This window comes from Molothrus aeneus, chromosome 2 (genome assembly GCF_037042795.1).
Source record: "Molothrus aeneus isolate 106 chromosome 2, BPBGC_Maene_1.0, whole genome shotgun sequence".
Taxonomy (NCBI): domain Eukaryota; kingdom Metazoa; phylum Chordata; class Aves; order Passeriformes; family Icteridae; genus Molothrus; species Molothrus aeneus.
Window position 1 is genome coordinate 37,680,483 of NC_089647.1, and position 26,627 is coordinate 37,707,109.

The 26,627-nt window shown below is 45.0% G+C and overlaps 1 protein-coding gene across 1 annotated transcript in view; it reads left to right on the forward strand.

Annotated features, from left to right (window-relative positions):
- AMOTL1 (angiomotin like 1) overlaps positions 1–17,246 on the forward strand; it is a 54,133-nt gene extending 36,887 nt beyond the window's left edge. The window contains exons 7-13 of the mRNA XM_066544714.1: positions 137–282; positions 5,721–5,870; positions 9,311–9,501; positions 10,808–10,933; positions 12,165–12,391; positions 13,091–13,360; positions 14,291–17,246. Of these exons, the coding sequence (XP_066400811.1) occupies positions 137–282; positions 5,721–5,870; positions 9,311–9,501; positions 10,808–10,933; positions 12,165–12,391; positions 13,091–13,360; positions 14,291–14,394 (1,214 nt within the window). The 3' untranslated portion in view covers positions 14,395–17,246. The remainder of the gene's footprint in view (positions 1–136; positions 283–5,720; positions 5,871–9,310; positions 9,502–10,807; positions 10,934–12,164; positions 12,392–13,090; positions 13,361–14,290) is intronic.
- The last annotated feature ends 9,381 nt before the right edge of the window (positions 17,247–26,627 follow it).

Genomic DNA, 26,627 nt, shown 5'->3' on the forward strand with positions numbered 1-26,627 from the left:
TGTCATAAAGGCCCTGCTCGCTGCTGCTTTTCATAATTTCTGTTCTTCTAGGGAGGTGACAGCTTTCCTCTAGTGTGTGGTCTGGGGCCTGTGAGCTGTCCTCATGGCGTGGCTCTTGTTCTTGTCTTTCTTTCAGACAAAGAGAACTTGAAGGAGAAGGAAAAGTTGGAGATGGAGCTGGCAGCTGTGCGTTCAGCCAATGAGGACCAGCGGAGGCACATTGAAATCCTTGACCAGGCCCTAAACAATGCACAAGCCAAGGTTATTAAGCTGGAAGAGGAGGTGAGGCATGGACAATATTTCTGTGCTCTGAGGATACACATGGCTCATGGTTAGACCTTCTCCACCAAGTCCTGATTCTCTTCTACCCACAGAGTGCTAGGTCTTCCTGTTTCCCTTGCACTTGCCCTTTTATAGAGAAAATGTGTAGTTACACAATACTGAGCCAAACAAGCCAGCAAAGGAGACCATAATTGTGTCTAGAGCAAAGCCTTCAACATCCAACCAGGAACAAGATTAAATTCAACTAGCTGGTGGCTGAGGTAATGGTAGGATTTAACAGAAAAATGGAATAAAAAACTGACTACTCACTGGCCTGGGACTGTGATAGAGACATGTGGTGTTAGTGCATCCCATTTCTCATCAAAGAGTACCAGGAAGCTTTTGAGATGCACACAGCAGTGCAGGACTTGGTGACTTCACATCTTAAAATATCTGGCTGATCTGGCTGGAAGCAGACTGACTGACCAGGATTTAGAGCTGCAGGTTTTATTTGAGAGCTGAAGAGAACCTATCATACTGTGAGACCCAAGAAGTGCAAAAATCCCAATAAGTAATCATATGAGCCTGATAGTGAAAATAGGTATTCAGAGAGGAAGCGAAATCCCAGGCACAGGTGCTCTTTAAACTGACAGACAGAGCAATACCTAGTAGTTGGAAGCTGAAACTAGACAAATTCATAGTGGAAATAATGTTCAGTTTTAACTATATCTAAGAATGACATTATCAGTTCTCCATTACTGGTGAAGAAAATCTCAATTTATTGAATTCCTTAAGGACCTTCAAATCAGGAGGTGTGGATCTAGTAACTGGTTGAAAGTCAGTGCATGGTAGCAGATTGGGTAAAACTGTCAAAACAGGCCCTTTTGACCTTTCAGACCCCTAAAATCTCTGTCCCTGGGACCAACAGAGAGAGAGTGTTTTATGGGAAGTAAAAGGAACCTGATCTTTACTGCCTAAGTGGCCAGGTCGTTGGTGACAGGAAGGCTAGATGACCCTCTGCCCTAGCAGATTAGGTAGAGGTTCAGACTCTGGCACAGACTGTTGGCAGGATCTTGGGCAGCTCTGCTCCCCTTCCCAGCCTCATTTTCCACCTCCTCCCTCCCCAGGGCTGGCAAGGGGAGCGGGGATGCAAGGGGTCTTGTGGGGAGCAGAGAAAGCCTTTCTCAAATACTTGCAATTAACTTAAGTGCCATTCATTGTCTTGGAAAGGTGAAGGGAGAATTGACCTCTGTGATTTTTGTATGTTTTTTATTGACAGTAAAATGACAATGACAGACTCCCTGTCAGGCTAAACCAATGGTTACTTTGAGTCTGGAAGATTTAAAGTGCTATATGTGAGTGCTGAAGACATTGCTGGTTTATACCTGACCAAAATAGCCTATTCAGACTGCCTGTTTAGAAATACTTTAAAAACTCCATTTCCTTGGATGGATGCACTCAGGAGCAAGAAGAGGATCACATTAAGTTAACTGCTCCTTTGTTAGTTAGACTAAAGCCTGCTCACCATCTGGGTGTATTTGGGGCAGTCCCTTTGGGGTAACTGCAGGAGCCATCATATCTTTAATCTGTACATAATTCACTTGACAGTCTTTGGCTGAAAGGCAACCTGAGGTTTTCTATTTGCATTTCATTACAAAGGGCTGAATAAAGGAATGGTTTGGGTGGCAATGCCTGCTTCTACACTCATGGCATCATGGAGGGGATGGGAAGAAGTAGTGTTTAGCTTGTGTCTGGTCCACAGACTGTCAGTGTGGTACTGGCAGGTAACATTGACTTGCTGAGTAGAGACTAGTGAAGGCAGAAGCATTTATACAGTGATCTCCAGGCAGGTGGTTCAAGAACCTACCTTGTGCCTGCTGTGTTGTATGTTTGCAGCCTTAGGGCTCTAAGACCTTGGCAGTAGTCAGGTTTTAGTCTAGTCATTCAACAGAAATGTAAATGTGCCTCTGCTGGATCCTGGATTGTGGACTGGTAGAGCTGAGCAGAGGTTAGATGTTCCCTTCTAGGGAGCTCCTAATCTGCCTAGGGCATGGCAGGAGTTATGGGGGTGGTAAATTCCTGCCTGGGGCACAGTAGGTGTTACAGAGGTGGTAAACTCCTGCCCTGGGCATGGTAGGTCTTAGAGGTGACATATGAGAGTGATGCCTTGGTATTTGCCAGAGTATATCAGAGTCCTTATCATGTTGATCTGGTACCTTTTAACTTCTTTGTTCTGTCTAGGGGCAGCTCAAATGAATTTTAGTCCAGCTGTGTGTTTTAATTGTTCAAGGCAGTGTCAGGCAGCTTGGGTGAAGTGCAGTTAATCTGAGGCTGCCAGCACGTGCCCAAGCTCCAGCACTCACTTTCCCTTTTGTCCTCTTTTCATGGCTGAATCCGAGCACCTTTTCAACAGTCTCCAGTGTTTCTGGATCTTATTTAGACACATGCAGAAGATAAGCTGCAGTGTTAAACCTTCATTTTAAGCCAGGGATTTTTACTATAGTTTGGAATATATTGAGGAAAACACAAATTCAGTCAAATCAAAATGACTGTTATTATTGTTAACAGAGCTCTAGCTCATACACTGCTTTGTAAATCTGCCCAGATTTCTTCTACCAGCAGCATGTAATTAACAGCATTTTAAATCAAGCCTTGAGAAATAAGCAGTAGCGAGTAAGTTGAATTAACATAAGATAGTGTTCTATATAAATCTGCATTATCCTTGAGTGCCTGCTAGTAGAAGGATTTAATTCAAAATGTGTAGGTGGTATTATTACCACATGTCATTTAGCAGACTGCTACTGGAATCATGTGTCTGTTCCATGCTTTGAATAGAAAACTGAATAATTGGAGAGGGCTCAGAAAGCAGCTGTACAATTTATTTGGGGTCCAGAAGCTGTTCTTTGCTGGGAAGAATTAAAGGGAAAAGTTGTTTGAGCTTCAGTCTGTGCACATGAACATGAATCACTGAATGGTTATGATTAGAAGGGACTACAGTGGGTCTTCTGGTCCACCCTCCCTGCTCAAGCAGTGTCATCCTAGAGCACATGGCACAGGATTGTGTCCAGATGGTTCTTGATTATCTGCAGTGAGGGAGGTTCCACAGCCTCTCTGGTCAATCTGTTCCAGTGCTCGGTCACCCACATAGTAAAGAACCCTCAGGTCCTTCTCTGCAGAGCTGGTTTCCAGCAGGTCAGCCCCCATCCTGTACTGGAGTATGGGCTTATTTCTCCCCAGGTGCAGTAGAAGTAGACAATATCCACTGCTCTCCCTTTATCCATCCAGGGATGGATGAAGAAGGAATTGCTGAAGAGAGATTAAACATTTCTATTTAACATAAGAGGAAATAATGAGATGCAGTGTTTGGAGACTGAAGCCTAGCAAATCAGGCTGAATATAAAGAGTTAAGAGTAATTAACACTGAAACAATCTACTTAGAGTGACAGTGGATTCTCCATCCCTTACAGTCTTTCATTCAAATCTCATATCTGTAGAATGCAATTGTTCAAACTGGAGTTACATTTCTAGCACAGATATTTTTCCAAGACCCACTCATCTTTACTCAGATTTATTTGCTTGGATGATCTCCTTTTAGCCTTAGCTCTTCTTCATCTTTATTTTCCTAATCCCTGGGACAAGGGCAGTGTTCAGGCAAGTTTGCTGATCTGGTGAAGAAGTGAATTGTTTAATTAAATGCTTCTTGCTCTGGTAGATCACAGTTTGGAAACAGAACAAGAAGTAATTTGCTTAAATTGCATAAGAGAAAGCCAGATTAGGCATTAGGGTAAAAGTTTTCTGGCAGTAAAGGAAAATAAACTGTGAAGTAGTTTGCAGGGATGGGTCGTGTAATTCCTACCCCTGAGTGATTTTGTAAACAGCTTATAGAGATATGTGCCAGGTTTTATGTACAGTTGATCCTACCATGTAGCAGGAGGATGGATTGGTACCTCTCCAGTTGCCATCCAGTTTTGGGGGTTTTTTGAGTCTGTGTGTCTGTAAGGTGTTGGAACTTAGCATCCCATGTCTCTGATTTTAGCCATCCTTCCCTTATGGATCCATGCTTCACTGGCAACCCAAATTAATTTGGATTACAACATTTTATACTTTGTGTTTTAAATGCATTGGTGATTTTTTTTTTTTTTTGTTTATCAATCTACATGCAGACTAGAAAAGTCAGAATTGGCTTGAGAACCTCCCTATAAACTTATGAATGTCTATGAGAACTGTCTTGTTGCATATCTCACGCAAAATTGTTTTTGAAGGCAGTGGTGGGCACGTGAGCATTGCCTCAGCCACAAGGGCAGAGGTGTGTGAGTGTGAACCCTGGGGTCTAGAGGGTGCTCCAAAGCCAAGTTGTGGCTGCTGTGATACAGATGGACCCTGCAGCATTTGGCAGGACATGGGAGAGCAAATGAGGTCTGCTGCCAAAGAGAGACCCTGGGGGAGCTCCCTATCCCTCTCTGGGATGCTGGTGTGGCTGGAGGTGACACAAACACCTTCCTACTGCCAAAATAGCACTTTCAGCAAGAAGCCTCTGCTGTGTGGGTCTTGCCAAGTCGTGAGCTCCTAAGGAATGCAGTCTTCATACTGCTGCCAGAGACTAGTGGGGTTTATAATCTCATTAATTTTCAGGGAAAGCCCAGGGAGCTGTAAGCATTACCCTAGATTGCAGCAGGGCTAAGGAGGTCACTCTGCCAGTTGTTGGTGCCAGGCATAAGGGAGGTTTGTTTAGGCCAAACTATGCTTTTACTGTTAGCAAGCCTGTATTTCACTTCCCCTGTGACATGGATGGATTTAGGGTGACAGAAGAGGAATTTTTACCCCTTTTGGGGTATGCTGCTTGAGCAATCTCTGGCCGTAAAACTCTGCATTGCAAAACCCTTGTGTCATGTTTAGCCCTTCAGTAATTGCATTATAAATGTAAAGGGGGCCTGGCTTTAGCTGCCAGGACATCCCATCTACAGATCACCATGGACAAGCCTGTGAGCACAATAGAGTAGGTGGGAGTGCTTCTGGCTGCTGGCACGCTACTTGTTCCACCTGTGCTGAGCAAATATGCAGGAGTGAAGAAAGAACCTCTCTGTCTGGGTGCAGGCAGTGTGCTGAGTGTCAGCAGTCAATAAAACCCACGGGGACTCCTCTTAACTGGGTTTGTCCTGCGTATTTGCCCAAAGAGTGTCCACCAACATCAGAGCTCTTGCTTAGAAATGGCCTGGGGGGTTCATGGTTAGCAGATCCTCAGTGGGTGGAAGATCTGGGGCAGCATTCCTTCCAAAAAGGGTAGCTGTGTCCCAGCAATGCCTGCTGTGCATATTCCCTGCCCGTCAAAGACACCATCCTTTCCCTAGAGGAACTCTTGGAAGCAAATGACCAAAGCCATGCTCAAGCTCAGTGTGTGCCTGAAGAGGCCCGGGGTGGGGTACAGTGCCCTGCAGCCTGCTGACCCCTGTGCCCCACAGCTGCGCAGGAAGCAGGCCTACGTGGAGAAGGTGGAGAAGCTGCAGCAGGCGCTGACACAGCTGCAGGCAGCCTGTGAGAAGAGGGAGCAGATGGAGCGGCGGCTGCGCACACGCCTGGAGAGAGAGCTGGACTCGCTGAGGATGCAGCAGGTGAGCACAGGGTGATATGGGCAGGACCCCAGCACTTTGGTGTTGATTTGAACTGAGGTGGTCACTTGCAGCCCTGCCAGGTGATACCTTGTCTTTGGATTGGGTTGTTGGGCTTTCCTCCTAAACCATTCCTTTGGATCATTGATCACTGGAAGCGTTAAAGATAATGTTGGATGGGCCTTTGAACTCATGAAGTTTTCCCTGCCCATGACAGGAGGGATGGATTTAGATGATCTCTGAAGGTCCCTGGCAACCCAAATCATTCTATGATTCTTATTCCTGATCTTCAGCAGAGGGTGGGGCCATTCTGCTGTGGGGCTCTGGATACAGTTGAACCCTGCCTGCTGCTGAGCTGAGATGTCCTGGCTCCCTTGCCCAAGGGCAGGCAGGGGAAAATGTCCTTCCGTATTTCTCTCTCTAGCAATTGTGCACAAACCGGCTCCACACAGAAGGAAGAGAGGAAAGGTGCGGTACATGTGAGATTCACCCCAAAAATTTTAGCTGATGTTTCATTGAAAAGGCCAAGTGGGATGATGTGGGATCTGGTAGGAGCAAGATTTAGGCCCATATTTGTTCTGTGCAAAGCTTGATGTGTGTGGTTCACAGAAGCTTCAACCTACAACAGATCTGGACCCAAGTGATATCATCTTCAGACAATAAATTATTTATATATCAGTCCAGTCCAGAATGGGCTAGGAGTATAGTTTTGAATTTCTGTATGTGTCCCCTTGTTTTTCAGCAGCCTTGTGTCCTTAGAGGGGTATTGCTATGCTTGTATTTTGTGCAGTTATAACACCTTTGTTATAACACCTTCATCCCTACGTCACAAAGGCCAGTCATCTTGGAAAGGAAAAAAAAAGAGGAGGTTGCAGGGAGAATTTCCAGGCTGCAGCCTGCACCAAATGCCAAATACATGGGCATTGGCCCTGGAGGAGAGTGAGCAGATATGCTAAATGTATCAAACTGCGGCCTGGGGAAAAAGCAGCAACATAAGCAAAGCATGATGCTCCTGGAACTCTTGAAACTCTTGAAGCGCTCACCCATATCTGTCATCGCACGCATCTGCTACTATAACCTTTCCTTGTTTATAAGCCATTAGTGGACACCAAAGCAGCTGTTACACAGAGCTTGTGCTGCCAGATAGCAGAGGGGCTGATCCTGCTGGCAGGATGCCATTGGGAAATAGCTCTACGGTCAGGGTCAGTGTCAGGAGTTTGCAGAGTCATGAAGCAGCCAGACCTGAGAGCATCCCTTTCCTTCTGGCAGTCCCAGGGCAGGGCAGGTCCCCCAGCACCCTGCCCAAGGTATCACTCTGCTGCTGCTCCCTGCAGACCCTTCTCATTCATCTCTACTATTTCTTGCTGCCATAGAAGTGTTTTAAGTCTTTCTTGCCCAGTCCACCACAGGCTTGGTGTTCAAATCTTCTTAGTTCCCCCTCAGCCAGCTCTCTTCCAGTTTAACAAAGGAATTACGTAGAACATAATATGCTAATACCATTTGAGAAAAGAACATCTAAGAAAAATTAAAATTCAAGTGAATGTAAAACTAGAACCAAGGCTGAGACAGATTGATATATTAAGTAACAGGGATGGACTATTGCTGAAATCCTTGTCTTGCGAGTTCAGGCTATGTCTGTTCCTTTTGGCAGAAAATTCTTCTGTAATTTACAGATTGTTTATTTTTAAATTTTTTTTTAGTACTGTAATTAGCAATTGGTTGTTGGGTTGGCATAATTTTCAAATGCCTGCACCCATTCCATCTAGTCAGTTTTAAGAGGAAAGATACTCTTAACTTCTTGTCTCACCTGTAAGCTTTGGGAGAAAGCTTTGGGGTATTTTTACTATTTTTATCTATACTATTTGTTTATGAGCCACAATGTTGCAGAGACTCACTTTACTTCAAAATACCCCAGCTTTTTGTTTCAGAGCTGTCTTCTCTGAGTAATCAAAGTTATAGCTACTGAAACATTTTCTCATTGCAGAGAAAAAAGGTGATTTTCTTTTCTCATTTTTACCAGAGTGAGCAGAAGGGACCCAGCACACAAAGAGACAGTGAGCCAGAATCTCTTCTGTCCCTGGCTTGCTGGTAGCTGAGTCCAAATGGCAAATCTTCCTTATCACTGACACACTAATTGGGAACAATAAACAAGCCCTTCCAGTCAGCACTGCAGGCTCAGTGTGCAGGGCTGGCAGATGTTTTGACTCAGAAGATTACAAGCTCTTGTGATGTCCCAGGATACCATTTGTAAATCAGGACCACACTTCCAAAATACTACCTTCCTGACAGAGGTATGACAATATTTTTGCAGGAGCAGAGTCACAGCCATTGTTCCCAATGGCTGCTCCATACTGCATTTCCAGAAAGCATCTTCCAAACATGTTGTTACTGCATCAGAGGCAAAGGCTGCAGCCCTTTCCTGGTATCTCTAGTTTCAGTGGTACAGCTGTGCCAGTGGAACCTCAAGGTGCAGCGTGAATGAGAAGCCAGTGCTCCTGAGACATAGTTTCCTCTTTAGCACAATACCATTCACCATGGAGTGTAACAAATCTCTTGCATTTTTTAAAAATTAATTTATTTCTACTGTGTTCTCCCAGAGCTTCATGCCTCTCCCCTCATTGTGCACTCATCCCTCTGCTGAGCCAAGGACTGGATCTCCCTCTGCCTCCCTATCAGCAGTGAGAGGAGCTCAGGGTAGCTACCCATGCTGCTTAGGTGACTTAAATTAAAGTGCTGTAACTGGGTGGAATAAATCCTGCCTGGACAAGCACTTTTCTTGCAGCATAGATGGAAAGAGTTGTGCACCCATTGCTGCTTGTCAGCATCCCATGGGAGCCACCCCACAGGTGCCTGGGAATCTTCTGCCCCTCTAGTTAGAGCGTTAGCTGTTACACCACGGAAAGCATCCCCTGAGGGCACAAGAGAACTAATGTGCCAGAAGGGACAAGCTTAAATGCATGGCTGGGATATTTTCCCAGCTGCTGTTTTAAACAGGGTACATGTAACTGGGTCACAAGGTGCTTTTTTTCAGCTTTAATATATAAACCCTCTGGTAATAACTGCCTGTTCATACTTAGCACTGCCCAGCCATGGGCATGAAGTCCCAGCAAGAAGAATGTATTTTAAAGCTTCATTGCTTCTTTTCCTATCAACTTTTTTTTCTACTTTTTCCCTTGGCTTGGGTTATCCCAGGAAATCTCTACACATCCAGGGTAGCTGCAATATCCCTGCTTCTGTCAGCATGGTCTGGGGAAGCCTGTGCTAGGGTTGCACATATGGTCAATGTGCCAGTTCTCCTGCAAGCTAAGGGATTTAGCCTGGGATTTCCACCTGCCCCTGTCAAAAGACATGGAGGTGTCTTTGAATGTGCCAGAAAACTGAGGAAAAAAGGGTCAGCTTGGTGGGGCATGAATATCTGTCACTGTCACTGTTTCCACTGGCAGAGGCAGGGCAGCTACCAGGCAAGCAGCCTTCCAGAGCATAATGCCCCGGCCCTCATGGAGCTGGTGCGGGAGAAGGAGGAGAGGATCCTGGCCTTGGAAGCTGACATGACCAAGTGGGAGCAGAAGTACCTGGAGGAGAGTACGATCCGGCACTTTGCCATGAACGCTGCAGCCACAGCTGCCACAGAGAGGTAAGATGGCCTTGCTGCAAGCAGGCAGCTCTGTTCACATGGACAGCATGGCAAAATAGTACAGAATGGGTGCTCTCTTAAGGCTGGATGTTGCTTGCCTTGCCCTGCTGAGTCACACTGCCTGGGTTAATGCACTTCTTCTGGGTGTCATGCCAGTGAGATAGAATAGTTGCTTGAGACAGGATTCATCCTTCTGACTGGGTCCAAAGGCATATCAAATCTAGGCATCAGATTGAAGCAATGGCCTCTGGGAGTCTGAAGGTGCCAAATTACACAGCACAGGTAAGGCAGCTCCTCCCAGTACCCTGGCGGAGGGAGCAGGGACGTGGTATATAGCTGCACCCATCCCATGGCCTGCAACAAGATTGTTTAACCTCGTTTTAAAAACATGTAGTAAGGGAAATTTTATTGCCTAAATAACCCTTTTCACCACTTCACTAATCTTCCAACTAAAATGTTTTTCTTGATAGCTAAGCTAAACTTCTTCACTGCCAATTATCTGCATTGATTCTTGTCCTTCCCAGGCATACAGGATGAACAAATGACCACTGTTGATGTTTAAACAGCCTTGTAAATATAGGAAGACAGATATTCCCTGTTCTATTTTCCCTGGTCTGAACTAGCTTCCTCCCCTCAGCCATTCCTGACATGCCTTCGTGTAAACCCTTTCCCTTTCACATTGTGTATGTCTGGATATCTGTCTCCAGTTTGTCTGTGTCAAAGCGTGGTGTCCAAAAGTACAAAAGGCAGTGACACTTCCCAGTGATCAGGAGGATGGGATACTTAACTTCTCAACCCAGTTTCTTAGGAACCAAATCCCCAGGAAACATCCTAAAGTGAGTTTTCCCTTTGAAATGTGTTTAGATATGTGACTCAGGATGGACGTTCCTTTTGCACTCCAGTCTAGGCAGCAATTACTGCGCTGTTTTTCAACTTCCAAAGCGTAGAGCTTTGTTACTGGTTCATGATGTAGTCTTGTTGACTGGGATCTTGGTGCGTGGGTCCCTCTGATGTGTGACCCTGTCCTTCTGGGTGGCTGTTATCCCTCTGTGGGTCACCCATGATTCCAGCATGCTCTCTGTTCCTTTAACCCAGTTAAATAAATTGCATTAATGACCCAGCCCAAGCTGAGAGTAGCCTGCTACAGGATGTCCCGATGCCAGGTAGCCATCTGCTTGATGGACAGCATTCCTGGCTTGCTCTTTGAACATGGGTTTGGGGTTTTCTTTGCAAGTTTCAATGTCACTTGCAAAAGGCAGCTTCACAGTGTCAGGAGCCTGACTGACCGTGGTGAACCCTTTGCCAGGGATGCCTCGGCCCCGAGCCACTCGCACAACGGCAGCTACGGCGAGACGGCGCTGGAGGTGCGGGGCTGGCAGGAGGAGGAGGAGATCGTGCAAGCCAACCGCCGCTGCCAGGACATGGAGTACACGTAAGGGATATGCCTTGCCATTCCTGCTTCTTGTGGGGTTGGGGCTGGGTGCAGATAAACCAGGATGCCCTTCTGTTCCTTCCGACGTGCCTGGAAAGGATGGGCTTGGCTTCACTTTGACTTAGTTTTGCTCTTCAGCATTCAAACAGGGATTAAAGAATTGTTGTCATAACTTCCTCCCTACCTTCCTGTTAAGCCTTCTGTGGCAAACCCAACATTTTTACAAAGCAGAGGCTGTTCCACTATTAAAAGTAGTCTGGCATGCAAGGACACAAATTTGCAGACACTTTTATAAAAAAGGTGTATTTGTTGCTGTGAAAAATACCAGTGATTGTTTTTACTGGGTTTGGGTTTTGTTTTTCAGTCACAGATGCAAGGTAATCCTGCTTCCAAGGAAGTAGTGGAGTTTTGCCACTGCCTTCATTAATATAGATTAACATCTTGTGTTTAAATTGTTCATTAAATGTGTGATGATGAAAACTAATGCTTTCACTGCTTCACAAAATGCAAGTGCATTGTATTATATATTGTATGGCACAGTCAGGCTAGTAGTTTGACTGTCAAAGTGTACAGATTTTTGAAAAACATAGTTTTGTAGTTGTTCAGTATGATTTGGTGCTAATCATTCCTGGAGAAGAGTTTGGATAATCTCATTTTTTTTAGTGATTTGAGAGTCTTTAGGGTCTGTAGCAAGCTTTACCCACCTCTGAACACCATTGTGCTGATTGTTTTTGCAGCAGTGAGGGAGAAGGAAGAGCCCAGACCACCTCTTAGAGAAACCAAAAGGAACTCACTTCAGCAGGTCTTTTTACCCCAGCTGACAACAGACCTGAATCCTGCGGTTAACTCAGTCTGCCAAAGCATAGTTTCCAGATTTGGCCCTAGTGCATTACAGGGGTGAAAATTGCCTATGTGTTTGTATTGTAAATGTAGCAATGTGCAGCCTGGTCAGGATACTGCTCCTGCTGGGTTAGTAAAACCATAGCATAGATGGGTGCAGTTAACCTTGCAGAAAGGTTTTGGCTTAATAGCTAGAAATGCTGTCTGTTTTGAAGTGCATGGTTGTTCTTGGAGGAACTGCTGGGAGCTGTCTTGCCCAAGTATCCAAAAGCAGAGAGGACAGAGCAGCAGGGCATCTGCCTGGGGACCTTCCTGCTGCCTCTAGGTGTGGAGACCTGCCCATATGAATGTTTTTTCCATTCCTGTAAGCAGAGCATTCATATTTTGGCAGAATAAAGAATCTCCACGCCAAAATAATTGAGAAGGATGCTATGATCAAGGTCCTTCAGCAGCGGTCGCGGAAGGACCCTGGCAAAGCTGACAGCGCCAGCCTGCGGCCGGCTCGCTCCGTGCCCTCCATCGCTGCTGCTGCTGGCGCGCACTCGCGCCAGACCTCGCTCACCAGCAACCAGATAGCTGAGGAGAGGAAGGAGGAAAAGCTCTGGAAGGGAAGCATAGGTGAGTTCTGCTTTTGCTTTAGTTCATCCATCACTTCATGCTAATCCTTCTGCTTGAGCTTAGCCAAAGTGCCTTGGCACACATTGCCCTGACAGCTCATTTCCAGAGCACTTTCTGTGGGCAGGATGTGTGTCCTTGTGCTTGAGTAAAAAAAACCCACTAATTCTTTAACCTTGCACTGTATCTTAATTACATTTTAAATCATATTAAATCATTCTGCACTGATTATAGAAAGCCATAGTTGAGGGAAGGCCTCCTAGATACAAGCACAAATGTTTGTAACTTTATGGGAGTAAATAACAAATTTGGGCTAGAAATAAAGCCTGAATAAAGTTAATCAAGAGGGTGAGAATCCCTTTGGATAGGACAGCATGATGTGATGTGGCAGATAAATGGGAAAATCAGTGCCAGACTGCCTGTTGTGTGGGATCACATAGGATGGGGGTGTGGAGGTGTGCAAGGCAGTGTTGGAAGTAAGTGCCACTGGGATGGGTGTGGACGAGGCAGGGAGGGGAAGCTGCTTTCAAAAAGCTGATTTAGGAAAGTACCATGTGGATGCCAGAAAAAGCAGCATCAAGGGGAAAAACTAAGCCAAACGAAATGACTGGAGCCATACCCAGCATCTTGTAGCTCCGGGGTGGGATGGGGGACAGCACATGCATTTGAGCCAGGATGTGACTGACCTCTCTGTGTTTTCAGGGCTGCTCTTGGGAAAGGAGCACCATGACCACCCATCAGGCCCCTCTCTGCCTCCTCCTTTGCCGTCCTTGTCCTGCATGCCCATCCCAGTGCCGGCAGCCTCCCACGCAAAGACAGGCAGCAAAGACAGCAGCACCCAGACGGACAAAACCGCGGAGCTCTTCTGGCCAGCCACTGCCTCCTTCCCCGGCCGGGGACGCCTGGGTGCCACCCCGTCACACAGCCCAGCCCCACGGCCCCTGGGGACACGAGTGGCCAGCGAGAAACTGGGTGAGCTCTGCCAGATCCCTGTCAGTGCAAAATGTCAGCATCCCTCCCCCCAGGAGTATCAGCAATCCCCAGAGACACATCAGTATTAATGGGGGCAAGGTGTGGGTATGTAATGCTGCCACAGTTTGTAAGGTATGGTGGAGGTTTCTTCAGGGAAACTAAAATTATAGAGAGAGAACTTTCTAGGGCTGCCCAGGGTGGCTTTGCAGAGCTTTGTGCTCAGCAGCTTCTGTAAAGCTCCGTTCGTCTGTGGCACGCTAGATATTTATGCTGCTAGATATAAAATTTAGAATTTCACACCTTGAAAACTCTCCCCACCTGCTCAAAATCTCCTCTTTTTTTTCAACTGAAACCATGGTTGGTTAAACCACCATTTTCTCCCTAATTTTTAAAGAAAAGCTGGGGGCAATAGTAAGGAGAAAGTGGAGATCTTTTTTATTTAGGAGGGGTGAAGAAGTACAATTTTAGTTATTTTTGAAGGGTGGAAACTGCTGGTTTGCAGTCCTAGCAGAGGAGACATTTATTTTATGCATGTTATTTTGAAAGAGTCTGTTTCTTATACATTCATCTCCTCTCAAAAGCAAGTTTTCCCTGTAAAAACATGCTATGTATCATTAAAAGGGCTGACTATCACAGACCTATATGGTCTTTAGCATCCCTTCCAACCCAGACTATTCTATGGTTTTAGCTAAAGAGAGTCTTTGATGTGTATCGCTTAAATACCACCTCGGGGTCTGTGCACACCGACACACCTGCTGTCGTTGTGTGGGGAATTCAGCATCACACGTTCTTAGTGTCCTAAACAAATATGGCTTTCAGTATGTAGGGTGTACAGGTAATACATGCCCCACCCTCAAGGAATGGGTTGGTATTTGCTTTGAACAACTTGAATTTGGACTGAAGACCAACTTCCCCTTCTTTCCATTGCAGAGAACTCCAGCCACGGGAAGCTGCCTGACAGCAAAGGCAGAGTGAGCAGCCTGCTCCACAAGCCTGAGTTTCCAGACACAGACATGATGGAAGTCCTCATCTGAGCAGAGGACAGCATCTCTGGGGTTTTGTGTGTGTACAGCCAGGCCCAAGATGGTCCTCGGTGTGCCAACCTTGAAAACTAACCCTGAGAGTGTGAAAAAAGACAAAGTTTATTCCCAAATTGAAGCTAGAGTCTGACACATTGAGACTTTTCACCAGGCGAGGAGTCAAGAGCACTGAAGAGGAGTGATGAAATGAACGTCTGACATTTTCTGAACTGAAGGGGTCATTGAAAATGGAAAGTGGTGTGAGAAGGGGAGTGTTGAGGAAAAAGTAAACTGTGTTTTCTGGCATAAAGAGAAAGTAGTGAAGTTACAGACTGGTTGCACGCTGCTACTCTGTTTTCCTGCCTCAGCAACCAGGACAGGGAGTGAAATCCTGTCTCTTTGGAGGCCAGAGAAAGTTTCTGAATAATCCAGGAAAAACTTGCATCTTCCTCCATATCAATGCATTTCTCAAAGGTTTCAGTCTCAAAAATTTCACTTCTTAATTTTTGTGAATAATTGGTCTGTAGATGTACACGGCAGGTTCTTGTAAGTATTTGTTTGAAGTAGCATTGGTGTGGCTTTCCTGGGCAGGCAGGTCAGGTGCCTCTTTCCTGGCTGGACAAGTGTTTCTCTTGGAGCTGAATTTACAGTACAAATATTCATGTCTTGCAACCTCAGAGCTTGCTGAGACTTCTTTTTTTGATAGGAGCAGTTGTTGGCTGGAATTCTCCTGGTGGATGAATGCCGAAGGGGGAGGGGGGACCCTGCTGAAGCAAACCCTGTTGTAACCATAGGAAAGTTTCAGGAGGGAAAGTTAGGGGAGGATCCCAGCAGCTCCCTAAATGGCTGTGAGTTATAGAGTTCCCTCAGAGGAGAGCTGCATGGATTTGTTTTTAGAGGAGTTAAGCTGGGTTGCCATGTGAGATCAGAAGATACCTCTTTCTGGGCACTGGTTCATCGTATTTGAAGAATCAGTGTATTTGTGGTAAGAACAAGATTTTTCCTTACTTTCAATTCTTATAGCCAAATCCTAGCTTCTTTGAGCATACCAACCTGCTGTTCAAGCTGTTGTGGGACTAGACATTAAGGAGTGCAGGAGCAGGCAGGGAAGGGTTTAACTGCAAAGCAGTATGTGAGCATCATGGGTTTTCTGTGCTGAGCTGCGGTTTCTTTTCACCTTATTTTACCCAGGGTGGAACATTTCTTATTTTCAGCCTTGAATTCAGTCCCTGAATTCAGTAGGAGGCAGCCAGCTCACCCACTGTGTTACTCGTGGCTTCGTGCACTGCACATGCCGATGGGGAAATTTTCCTCTGCGAGGCATTTCTGTATTGGCTTTGCAGTTCCTGCTTGTGGTGCACTCTAAGGAGAGCTTGACTTTGGGAAAAGGAGCAATGGGATTTAATGTGAAGCTACCCAGAGTGGAAAAGTGATGGGTGCTAGAAGTAATCGTGCACTCAGGGCTGGCTCGAGGTCACCTCTTCCCGTAGGTGACAAATCAGAGCCCTTGACTGTTGAGAACACCAGACATTTTAAACTCTGCTTTTGCCAAAAACTGAAGCCCTTGTGAACTCAAAGCCTTCACAGGCCAGAGCCTTGTGCTCAGTACTGCCTGGCTGATACCTTTTGTTTTTAAAAAGAACAAAATTGCTATGGTAAAGCTATGCACTTATTTTTGCGTGTACTTAGAATTAGATGTATGTTGTTGTCACCCTCTTTCTGAGTTTCACACTTGTTAAACAAAGTAGTGGTAGGTAGGTTGTGCAGGAAGCAAACTGTGTGTTTCAAGTATTAGCAGCTTTGCATTGTGAAACCAAAGGTGTAAAACCCTTGGAAGATGTTATGCAGCTTAATATATGCCTTGTAAGATAATTTTTTCCCCTCTAAAGTTAATTTAAAGGTTGTAATTGTTTGCATAAAAGCCGGGACCGTGTGTGACATCACCAATGACCCACTTTCGTGGCTCTTCCTCGAGCATCTGGGGTAGGAATGGGGCAAGAGAAATACAAATCAAGGGAATACAAGTAAAATGTTGGTGAATTTTTAATGGCATCACTTTTTATCCAAGAAATAAGGATTCCCAGGTGTTGGAAGTCCCTAAGCATTTTTTTACCAGCTGTAATATTTCTTTTGCTGAAACTCTTCGGTAAATTGTGTGCAGGCAGACAGTGAGGTGTCCAGGAGAAACAGTGCTGGATCAGCATGGATCAGCTCTCAGTTATGTTTGGTAGTGGTTCAGCTCGATTTCTCCAAGTCAGCTAGAGTACAGCACTCTTCCTTGGGGACACCACAGTCTCTCCAGGTGCTGCTATCCAAAGCTGGCTTTACACTTGATGCTGCCCCAGATATAGGAAACTGTTAGAGACAGTGTCTATGCAACAGCTGAAATAAACCAAATTCTCACCAATTCTGTTGAGCTCAAGAGATGTTAGTTTTCCTGGAGGGAAGGTCTGGAGGAGTGGTGTGTCTCCCTCCAGCCCAAGCACTAGCAGGACTTGGATGGAGTACTACTGCCATATGTCAGCCCCGCTGAGCAGAGCGGCCCAGCTCCATTTGTGCTGGCTTTCCCAGCTCTTTGAACTGTTTTGTGTTTTTGGGAAACTGTGCTGTAGCCATTCCAGGTGATGTCAGTGGTAACTAGTTGTAAAATACCGTCATTTTTTATTGCTGTTGGTTGTATAGAGAAGTTTGTGTACAGTGTTTTACAGCTGGAGGGTTATTTGTACATAGGGGGGGAAATGAAGGATGTTATGTGTCACCCCCAGCAAATGTTGATATTGTTGGTCAGCCAAAGATTTCTTATTCTTTGCTGTTTAAATTTGTGCCTTACTATTGTAGATAATAAATGTATAAACATGTTTATTTTCTCACTTTTCCAGTGTGAATACATTCAGTGCTCCAGAAGAAAGAACTTAAAAAAAATTCTTGAGGCTTTGCAAACAATGTGTTAGGACTAAGAGGGGATTCCTCAGGGACTTTTAAGGTTGCATCTTCTCCATTTTTCATAGGTGTTAATGAAAGGCCCCACAGCAGCTGACACCAGTAGGTGTATGTGGGCATGAAATCTGTGGGTCTCCAAGGCAGAGGATCAAACTGGGAGCTTGCCCAAGCAAGAAGAGCATGATTTTAGAGATGATCAAGAAGAGATATGATTTTAGTGAGATTGTCTTCACTGGAAGGAAATGAGAGGGGAAACTTAATGAGATACTTTGATGAAGATATTAATATTTTTTAGGCCTATGTTCCTGCTAAGCATAGAACTCACACTGATTTTTTTTTTAATTTTATTTTTTCTTGAGGGTCTGGGGCTTCTTTATTTGACAGATGTTGGATCAGTGTGAGTGAGGTACCTAAATATTTTTCATATCTAGATGTTCTTGAATTATACACTCTGCTCAGTAAGGAATAAAGATCAGATCCCATTTCATGCTGTAGTGCTGGCAAGGGGAATGCTCCAGCCTGGTGGAAATATTGTTCCTATGTTTGTTTATGCAACTGAAATAAATGGGGGGAAGGGAGCAAAAGTGAGCCAAGTGTCTGGCTCTGAGTTAGGGAGGTTTGCTCAGCAGGCTCTCACATGCTCTTGAAAGTGTCTGTTAAAAAATTCCTGAATCAGGTCCCAGCGAGCTGCAGGCATGAAAGGCATGAATGCCACTAAGGGCCTCTCTCTCCTATGAGTTCTCTGCCTGTCCCAACCTTCTCTCCCCAGATCCTTGCACAATTGAAAAGAAACAACCTGTCCAGAGCAGGAGTGTGTTAGCAAAGATCCAGGGGGGTTGCAGAAGCTTGAGGAGAAGTTTGCTTGACCCAGATCCCAGCACCCTGTGTTCCTCATGCAAGCACAGGTCAGCCTGACCCATCAGATCACTCCATCTTCAAGATATGGCAGCTGGCAGTATTTTTTGTGCCAAGAACAAAAGTTTGGTGATTGCTGAGATTGTGGCTTTTTGACTTCCTTCAAGTCAAGATTTGACAGTTAAATTTCGCATGTATCTTGTTTTTCAAGATACATGCCAAAAAGATGGAAGAAAAGGAAACTAACAGAGGCCAAACCAATATAAGGATGGGAAAAGCCTCATGGCCAGCTGTGTTCAGGTACAACAAGGAGGGGGCTTATTCCATTTTTGGGTTGTGTCTTCACCAGAGATGCTCTGGCCAAAAACTAGAATGTCAGTGTAACACTGTCTGCAAGTTAAATATATTTTGCATATTAATGTCAGGAATAAACATGCAAAGAAGCAAACTTCCAGAGTCAGTTTGATTAAACATTAAAGTTCATTATTCCAAAAGTAAGTAACAGACCTGCATTGTGTAAAGAAGGAGCTCAGAAGAGCTAAAAATATTAGCAAGATTGCCATTAAGAAGCATTCAAAAATCTAGTCCCATCCAAAATGACAGGACCTTTACAGGATTCACTTGGATTCCGTGCACTGTGCAGCTGTGTCATCTCTTCTGTGCTGGTTTGTTACCATTTTCAGGGCTTTTCTCCTCCCAAAGTTTGAGAGGGGCAAACATACAAACAGCAGCGAGGTGCATTCTTGGGAAAAAGCTGTGATTTCACACATCTTTAAATACCCTCTGGGTCTCAACTTATAATACATTGCAGTGAAAAGTAAAAAGTTCAGATCTCACTCCCTGGCAGGAAGGATGCTGCCACGATCCTGCTTGTCATCAGGATCCCCTGTCTGGGGCCTGGATGCAGTCCAACAAACCGGGCTGGTCTTGAGCACCCCGCTGTGTTCCTCGACCACTGTGGGTCAGGTAAGTCAGCCTGAAGGTGGTGACCCCCCTCTCTGCAAACCAAAGCAAGTGGGGAAAGCAGGGCACAGTGTCCACAGCGCAGTCCCACCTGAGGGAGGGGCCAAAACACGAGCAGCTGCAGTCGTGCTGCTGTGATTAATGTTCATCCAGACCTTAAGCTGCAGCCTCGAAGCCTCGTAAAACCAAACACGAGTGCCCAGCATTCCTGAGCTATAAAAGGCCCAGGAATTCATTGACTCGAGGTATGAAGACCACAAGCTATTTTCTTTCATACCGACCACTTCAGCTTTAGATGAACAAAGTATCAGTGTGCATATTTTCCAGAGTAACCCTGCATGGCCCTGCTGCAGTCCAGAACCCAATCCTGTGCCAGTACCCTCCAGTCTGACACAAAGCAGGGCAGCAACTAAGAGATGAGCCCCAGGTCTGTGTTGGCCCCCATCCTGTGAGAGGCTGAAGACCTGCAGCAAAGTTTAGTGCTGAAAGGGAACTTTTTTCCCCAGTACCACATGATGAGGCAGCGATGGAGCTTTTGGCAAGCTAAACAGGAGGATGACAGTGCTACAACCTTTGAGGAAGTCATACACCTGACCTGACCATTGTGATGGCTTCTCCAGCTGCTTGGTGGACTCTTTGACTCCTTGTTCGTGGCTCCCCTGGTGCCTGTGTGCCCTGTGTCCGTGGAGAGCCCGTGACCCTCCAGGCATGTGAAGCTTCCTCCAGGACAGCTGGGCTCAGAATGAGAAGAGGGGACTGTGATGGCAGCTGACATCCCTCTGCTGGTCCCTGGTTTGGGCCTTGAGCAGCCCAGGTAGGGAAATACTGCTGGGAGGAAGCTCCAGAAGGAAGAAAGGTATTGTAAGGTGTGAAGAGGTGGAGGCCCTCTTGCTTGGCCAGTTACTTGGAGCATTTTTAAGATGACCCTTTCTGGTAGGCTTGCTATTAAAACTGCAATGCAATTTGGTGTGCAAAAAAATTGCTTCTTGGTGCAAATCCCATCTGAATTCATAGAAGGAACCTTAAAAACCACATGTAGTTCCAACACCCCTGCCCTGGGCAGTGACACCTTCTGTGAGACCGAGTTGCTCAAAGCCCCATCCAACCTGGCCTTGAAGGTTTCCAGGAATAGGGCATCCACAACTTCTCTGGGCAGCCTGTGCCACTGTCTCACCATCCTCACAATGCAGAATTCCTTCCTTATGTCCAATCTAAACTTTTCTTCTGTAAAGCCATTACCCCTTGTCCCATCACTACATGCCCTTGTAAAAGCTCCCTTTCTGGCTTTCTTGTAGTATCCTTCTTGCAGCTCTGGCTTTCATCCTCTCAATGCACATCCTTCCCTGCTCTGCTGCACCCTTTCACCCTGCTGCCTCCCACATCTTTTTCCAGCTCAACCCTGCCAGAAACAGGCAGTGAAAGCCCAGGCAGTCAGGTTCTCATGTGCCACCAGTTTTACTGTTCAGTTTTAAGACTGAGCAGCTTAAGAGGTATGAGCTACCCTCATCTAGGTGCTTGTACAGTGCCTTGCACAGTGGGGCCATGTGTGGTAGCCCCAAATCATACTCTCAAGCTGTAAATAAGGATATTTGTTGATCATTATTATCTGCATGCCAGCTCTGTGCACCTCTGCTTTTAAAATGAAATCATTGTACACATTCCTCAAGCCTAAATCTGGTGCACAGGTCAGAGCCCTTTCAGTTAAGGTGTTAAATAATGCCTTATCCCCACCACAGGGCTTTTTTTAGATGGCTGAGCCTTTCTTTTCAGATGCCATGAGTGCCTTATCGTGTTACCCAGATGGCTGTGTGTGCTGGCTCTTCTGCCTGCAGGGCTCTGAAGCCTCACCCGACCCCGAACAGGACTGCAGCACCAGCCTACATTATCCCTGTCCCCATCCACCACTCCTGTGCCATTCCCCGGAGCCATGGGCCAACTCCTGGGCAAAGCCAGCTGGCACAGGGCGTCTGCGTGGGAACCACTCCCTCTGCTGGCTCATCCCGCCTGCTCTTACCCTGGCACTTAAACTGGGAGGGCTCTGGGATGGGGGTTTTGGTCTGCACGGTGAGTCCAGCATGTGATGATGATGCTAATACCATTAGTACAATAGTTACAGTAATTATAGTAGCAGCAGTAGTAGATGAAGAGAGAGCAAGAGGGATAAAACTAAGCCAGACTAGGAGGAACCTGATCTAGTTGAAGATGTCCACTGTCATTGCATGGGAGTTGGACTAGATGGCCTTCAAAAATTGATTGCAATCAAAACCATCCTATGATAAAGCTATAAATAAAAAATAAGAATAGGAATCAGAAAAACAAAATAAGAAAAAACAGGAATAGGAATAAGCACAATAAAAATTTGGTTCATTATAGGGAGCAATAAAATTAAGAAGAGAAGAAGAAGAAGGAGAAAAATAAATCTGGTCACCTCTAGTGGCAGAAGAAAGTTTGAATACAAAGAATTTGATTCTAGAGTGAGCTAGACTTTCATGTTAAGGGAAATTTTTCTGTTATCCCCCAGTGACCCCTGGCTGTGACCAGGTCTGTTCAAATGTAGAACTTTCCAGGTAAAAAAGCTTGACCTAAGCATGGTGCTTTGAGCTTGCAGCAAGAAAATGGGATTGTGTGATCGTGGGAACTGGGTCTGCATTTGAACACTAATTTATTTCACAGCCCCTGGGTGTGACAGTTCTCTGTGCATCATCCAGTTGAACTGTTCGGACCCAAAACAGCTACCACAGACCAGGTTCATTTCCATTTTAGAGAGGAATTTCATACACCCCTTTAGAGCAAACATTTCCTAGCACTCCACAGCCTGCACCCCACCCATGTCAGCTTTCTCCTTGGATCTTTCACCAGCAGCAAGATTTTTCCCATGTGAAAAACATGCTTGAAGTTGGGCTTGAAGTAGAAGAGACTTTTCTCTCAGCCCTGTCCCTAACCCTAGGCCTAAGCTTAAGCCTAAGCCTAACCCTAATGGCAGCTTGGCACTGAGGCAGAAGTTCTCACTGCCACAGGTGTACAGATTAAAAAGTGTTGAGCTGGCAACGCAGCACACTGCCCTGATGCCCTTGCACTGCTTTTCCCAGTGCCAGTGTCCCTGGAGCTGCAGGCTCTGCAGCAATCTGAACCCTAACCCAAGCCCTAGTGGCAGCTTATTGCTGCGGCTGCTGCCGAGATCCACATGACCATGGCTAGATTCAAAAAGGATACAGTGAGCAGTATGGGTACCCTGCTGTGACAAAACCCCTTTATTTCATGAAAGTAAACAAAATCTAGAGATTTCAATGAAAATTATTTCATTATTTTAGCTTCACTTTGATGCACTTCCTTTCTTCCAATCCCATTCCATTGTTTTCACTTAATTCCTTCATGAAAATTCTTCATTTATTGAAATTATTTATTTGAAATGTCAAGATTTCATTTCATGAAATAAGTGAAATGAGGAATCAAGAAATGACATGAAATAAAAAGATAGCAAAGGAAATAAAATGCCACAAAATGAAATTGAAAAAAATGTGTTCTGGCCTACTGAATGCTGGATGAAAAAACCTCAAAAAGACCAAGGCCTGGACCCACTTCCCCATTTCCAGAAGCTGGTTTTGCTGAAGACCCAGTGCTTGTCCCACTGTGTCCTTCATGCTCCCACTCCACTGTCCCCAGAGCATCTCCACTCTGTTTCTGCTGCATTGGCCAAGAAAACTTGTGGCGAGTTTTCGGCTTCCTGACAAATGTCTTTTCTTAGGAAGAGCAGCTTCTGTGTTTGTCCGTAATGATGCCATTCAGCATCAAACCACCCCTCCTATGCCCAGCCAACACCTTGGGTTTGGAGATGATTTCTCAGACACTCAGTTATTCACTCTCCCTGCAGCTGCCAGGGGCAGCTTATCCTACCAGACTCCCTGCACTTGGCAGGAAAATACATAGCTGACTCTTAGGATGTCCAGGATATTAAAAAACCTCTTTGGTTTATTGATATTTTCACTCTAGAGATTGTATTTCACTTAAAAAAACCCAAAACCAAACCAAACCAAAACAAAAAAGAATTCCAGGTATTTAGAAACATCTTGGTCTTGCTCTCCCATTTACAACAGCAAGGACCAAGACTAACTCCACCACAGGCAGCAGTAAAACACTGGGATAAAACCAGAGCAATGCCAGTCATAGGACTGACATCTCAGAGCACTGGTTTTTTGAGCATTCTAGGACAGAAATTAGAGCTTTAAAATCTTCCAGCTCCCTGTCAGATGGCTCTTAACTGACCACAATCTCAGATGTTGCTCAGCATTTCCCACAGACACCGAGTCCTTTGGAAAGCCTGGCTGAAAGACAGGCCCCTGAACTGGTTCTCTAAGGAGCACCTGTCTGTGCTGACTCTGGAACTCGTTCTTTGGGGCAGCTGAAACAAGTGCTGCTGAGCCCTGGAGAGCACACAAAGAGTCCACCTGGGCCCACTTAGTGAGCTATCACCTCTTTGCCTAAAGCACATTGCAGGAGTGGGAAGAGCTTCTTTCTGTCCTTGTTACTCCCCTCATCTTTCCTGCTTACCCCTCACACTCCTTCTGATCTATTCCCTATAGATCTCAAGATCTATTCCCTTTACTTAATTTCACCATTTTATTATCTTTTTTCTGCATCTGCCAGTTCTGCACTGTGTTTCCCACCAGCTGAGTGCAGTCCAAACACCCTCCAGGTCTTCTGTGAAATCCTGCCTCACATTCCCTTGTACCAAGGCACTTTGTGGCATCGCTCCATTTTCTTGCAACACACTCACTCCAGTTCTCAGATTTGATACTCTTGGCAAGGAGTAATTACTGGGGGGGAGAAAAGGGATGAAATTAAGAAACAAATCCACTCCAAACCAACAACTGCTGAAGAGAAGCCAGCAAGGCTACAGCAGTAAGGAATGGAGAAACTTTATCCATGCATGCTCCCATTTGCAATCAGCAATTGCCAGTAGCTTTCTATTAAAAGGAAGAGTAAAATCAAAAATATTTCTGATACATATCACTGCTAATTGATGAAAAATACTGACTTTGAAAATGTGGAATTTTAATGAAATCTTCATGCCAAAGGCATTCTCCCTCTGGATCCAGACATGCTCTCATGCTCTGAAGCTACAGCTGAGCTAAGAGACACCTCAGCAGCCAAAGCAATGTCCCAAGCTCCATCCTCCTGCAGGAGTCTGACCTGGCAAGTGTGAACTTCCCCAAGTGACCAATGCTGAGCACTTCTCCTGCTATCCCCTGCCTTGAGCACATTAACTCTGAACTTCTGCATCTCTTGTGACCACCTTATGCTCTAAGGAGGGTCCTTGTCTTGCTCCAAGTGGTTCAGCACCACAAGGGTAAACTATATCCACTTCCACCAGGATCAGAGCTGGGATGCCAGCACCCTGTTCTCTCCTAAGATCCAGGATTGGGACTGGAAGAGTTTACATGCCTAGGCCACTCCTGTAAATTCACAAAAGTTGAAGTAGAGCCAAAACCTGAACCCTGCTTCCCTCCCATCTCAGGGCAGGGCTAAAATCATTGCCTCATCCCTTTGCTTCGTGCCCAACTCCATGAATACAACAAGTTTTGCAACACAAGTCCATCAAGAGCAATAAAATTCAGGCCCACCATCTTGGCTGCAAAGAGACTCCAGAGCCCTGGTAACAATCCCCTGCTCTAAAGCCCACAAAACACCATCTGGCTTTTATTCTATATTGGAACAAATGGTAGAAAGGTATATTACATAAAGAAGGAGTTTTAGTTGCTTTTATTTTAAAAATTATTTGGCCCCAGAATTTTCTAAAATTATTCATTCTCTCACCTGAAAAGAGGATGCATTGAAAGAGAGAATATACATTTTTAAAAGCATGCAAGAATTAAAATATGAGGTGGGCATAAAACAGCTAGAGATTTCAACATCTATGAATAAATTCTATAGTTCTCAGAAAACATGATTTATTGTTGTTACCATCAGCTTACCTATGCTCCAAATGAAATTAATTCAGCAAAGTTTCAAACTGCAAAGAAGTTCCAATGAAGTCTTACCTTCTAAAATAAATCATAATGCTGCACTACCCAAAACAAGTGTTGCAGTGAGAAATGTGATGAATCCATCTATTGCTAGGAGGAGTAATTGGGGAAGTTGGTTTAAGACAGTCCTTTCAGGGGTGCAAGTGACAGTTCTTATCACCAGAAGAAAGAAACCAAATTTCTTACCAAAGAAACCCCACTTATTCCCAAAAGACTCCAATTTCTTCCACTCTGTGTTTGGTGTTGACAACCTTTGTTGCTGCCTGGTTTCACCACCAATCCCAACCACCCATGTGCCACCAACTTCAACTGGGCAGCCCCAAAAAAGAGACCAGCCACAAGGGACCCCATCTGAAAGTAAGCAGACTAACTGGCAGATGTATCCTTCACCCTCATCCAACTCAAATTCAGCTTGTTCTCCTAGTGCAGGAAAACATAACCATCTTTCACTGGAGAAAGCCCAACTGCTTGAAATCCCATCCACTAAAACAACTCAGAAAAAACCAGAAATAGCCCAATTTCTTAACAGGAGTATTTCTGAGACAAGAGCTGGTTGAAGTAGCAGATTTGTAAGTAATGCATCACCAAAGGGAGAAGAGCTCAATACTCAGCATCCAAATACAGCTTTTTGTGGGACTGAACACCCTGTTTTCATTCTGCCCTTCACTCTTGAGTGCTGAGCATTTAAGCTCTTCAGAATACAGCCTGCTTTACAGCCTCCATTTCTACAAAAATTATCATAACAGATACCCATTGTGGTCTTTCAAATGATACTCTTGTATGCAATTTAGAAATAATCTTTTCCTATGCAGCTGATACTGATTTCAACAGAGAGCAATCAGATTTCTCTGTTCCATTCTTTCACTGTTTCATTCTGTACAGCACTTCTTACCTCTACTTCAGAATGTGTTTCTTAGGCTTGGTGGCAAACTGGGATTTGGATTAGGAGACATAATTTGTTTAGATATATATGACCCTTTCTTCTCATTAGAGCTGGACTAGACACATTAGAATTCCAAGCAATTTTGTGCTTATTTTTTTTGTCTGGTTTTGTTTTATAATGAAAGTTCCTCACTTGTAATTTCAAGTTTTGGTAAAATCAGTGACTTAAAGGTTCTGGTCCTGAGCTACTGGCCAGATGCTACAAATGGGAAAGAAAACTACTACACAACCTTTGGTATATTCCAACTCTGAACTAAAGCAATTTAAAACTAGACAGTCACTATTTAATTTTTCCCCACCAGACACAGTATTATTGTCATTCTTGAGTTGCATCCCCTGATACACCCATCTATGCCAAGAAAACAAAGTCAAGTCTGAGATACAGAAAAGCCAACCTGTCTGACCTCAGTCCAAGGAGGAAAGCAGCACAAAGGTAATATCTATCTGTGATTGAACAACATAAGAATTCAATGTGTTGGGGTTTTTTTGTTTGCCTTTTTTTTTTTTTAATTTACTTCAAATGAG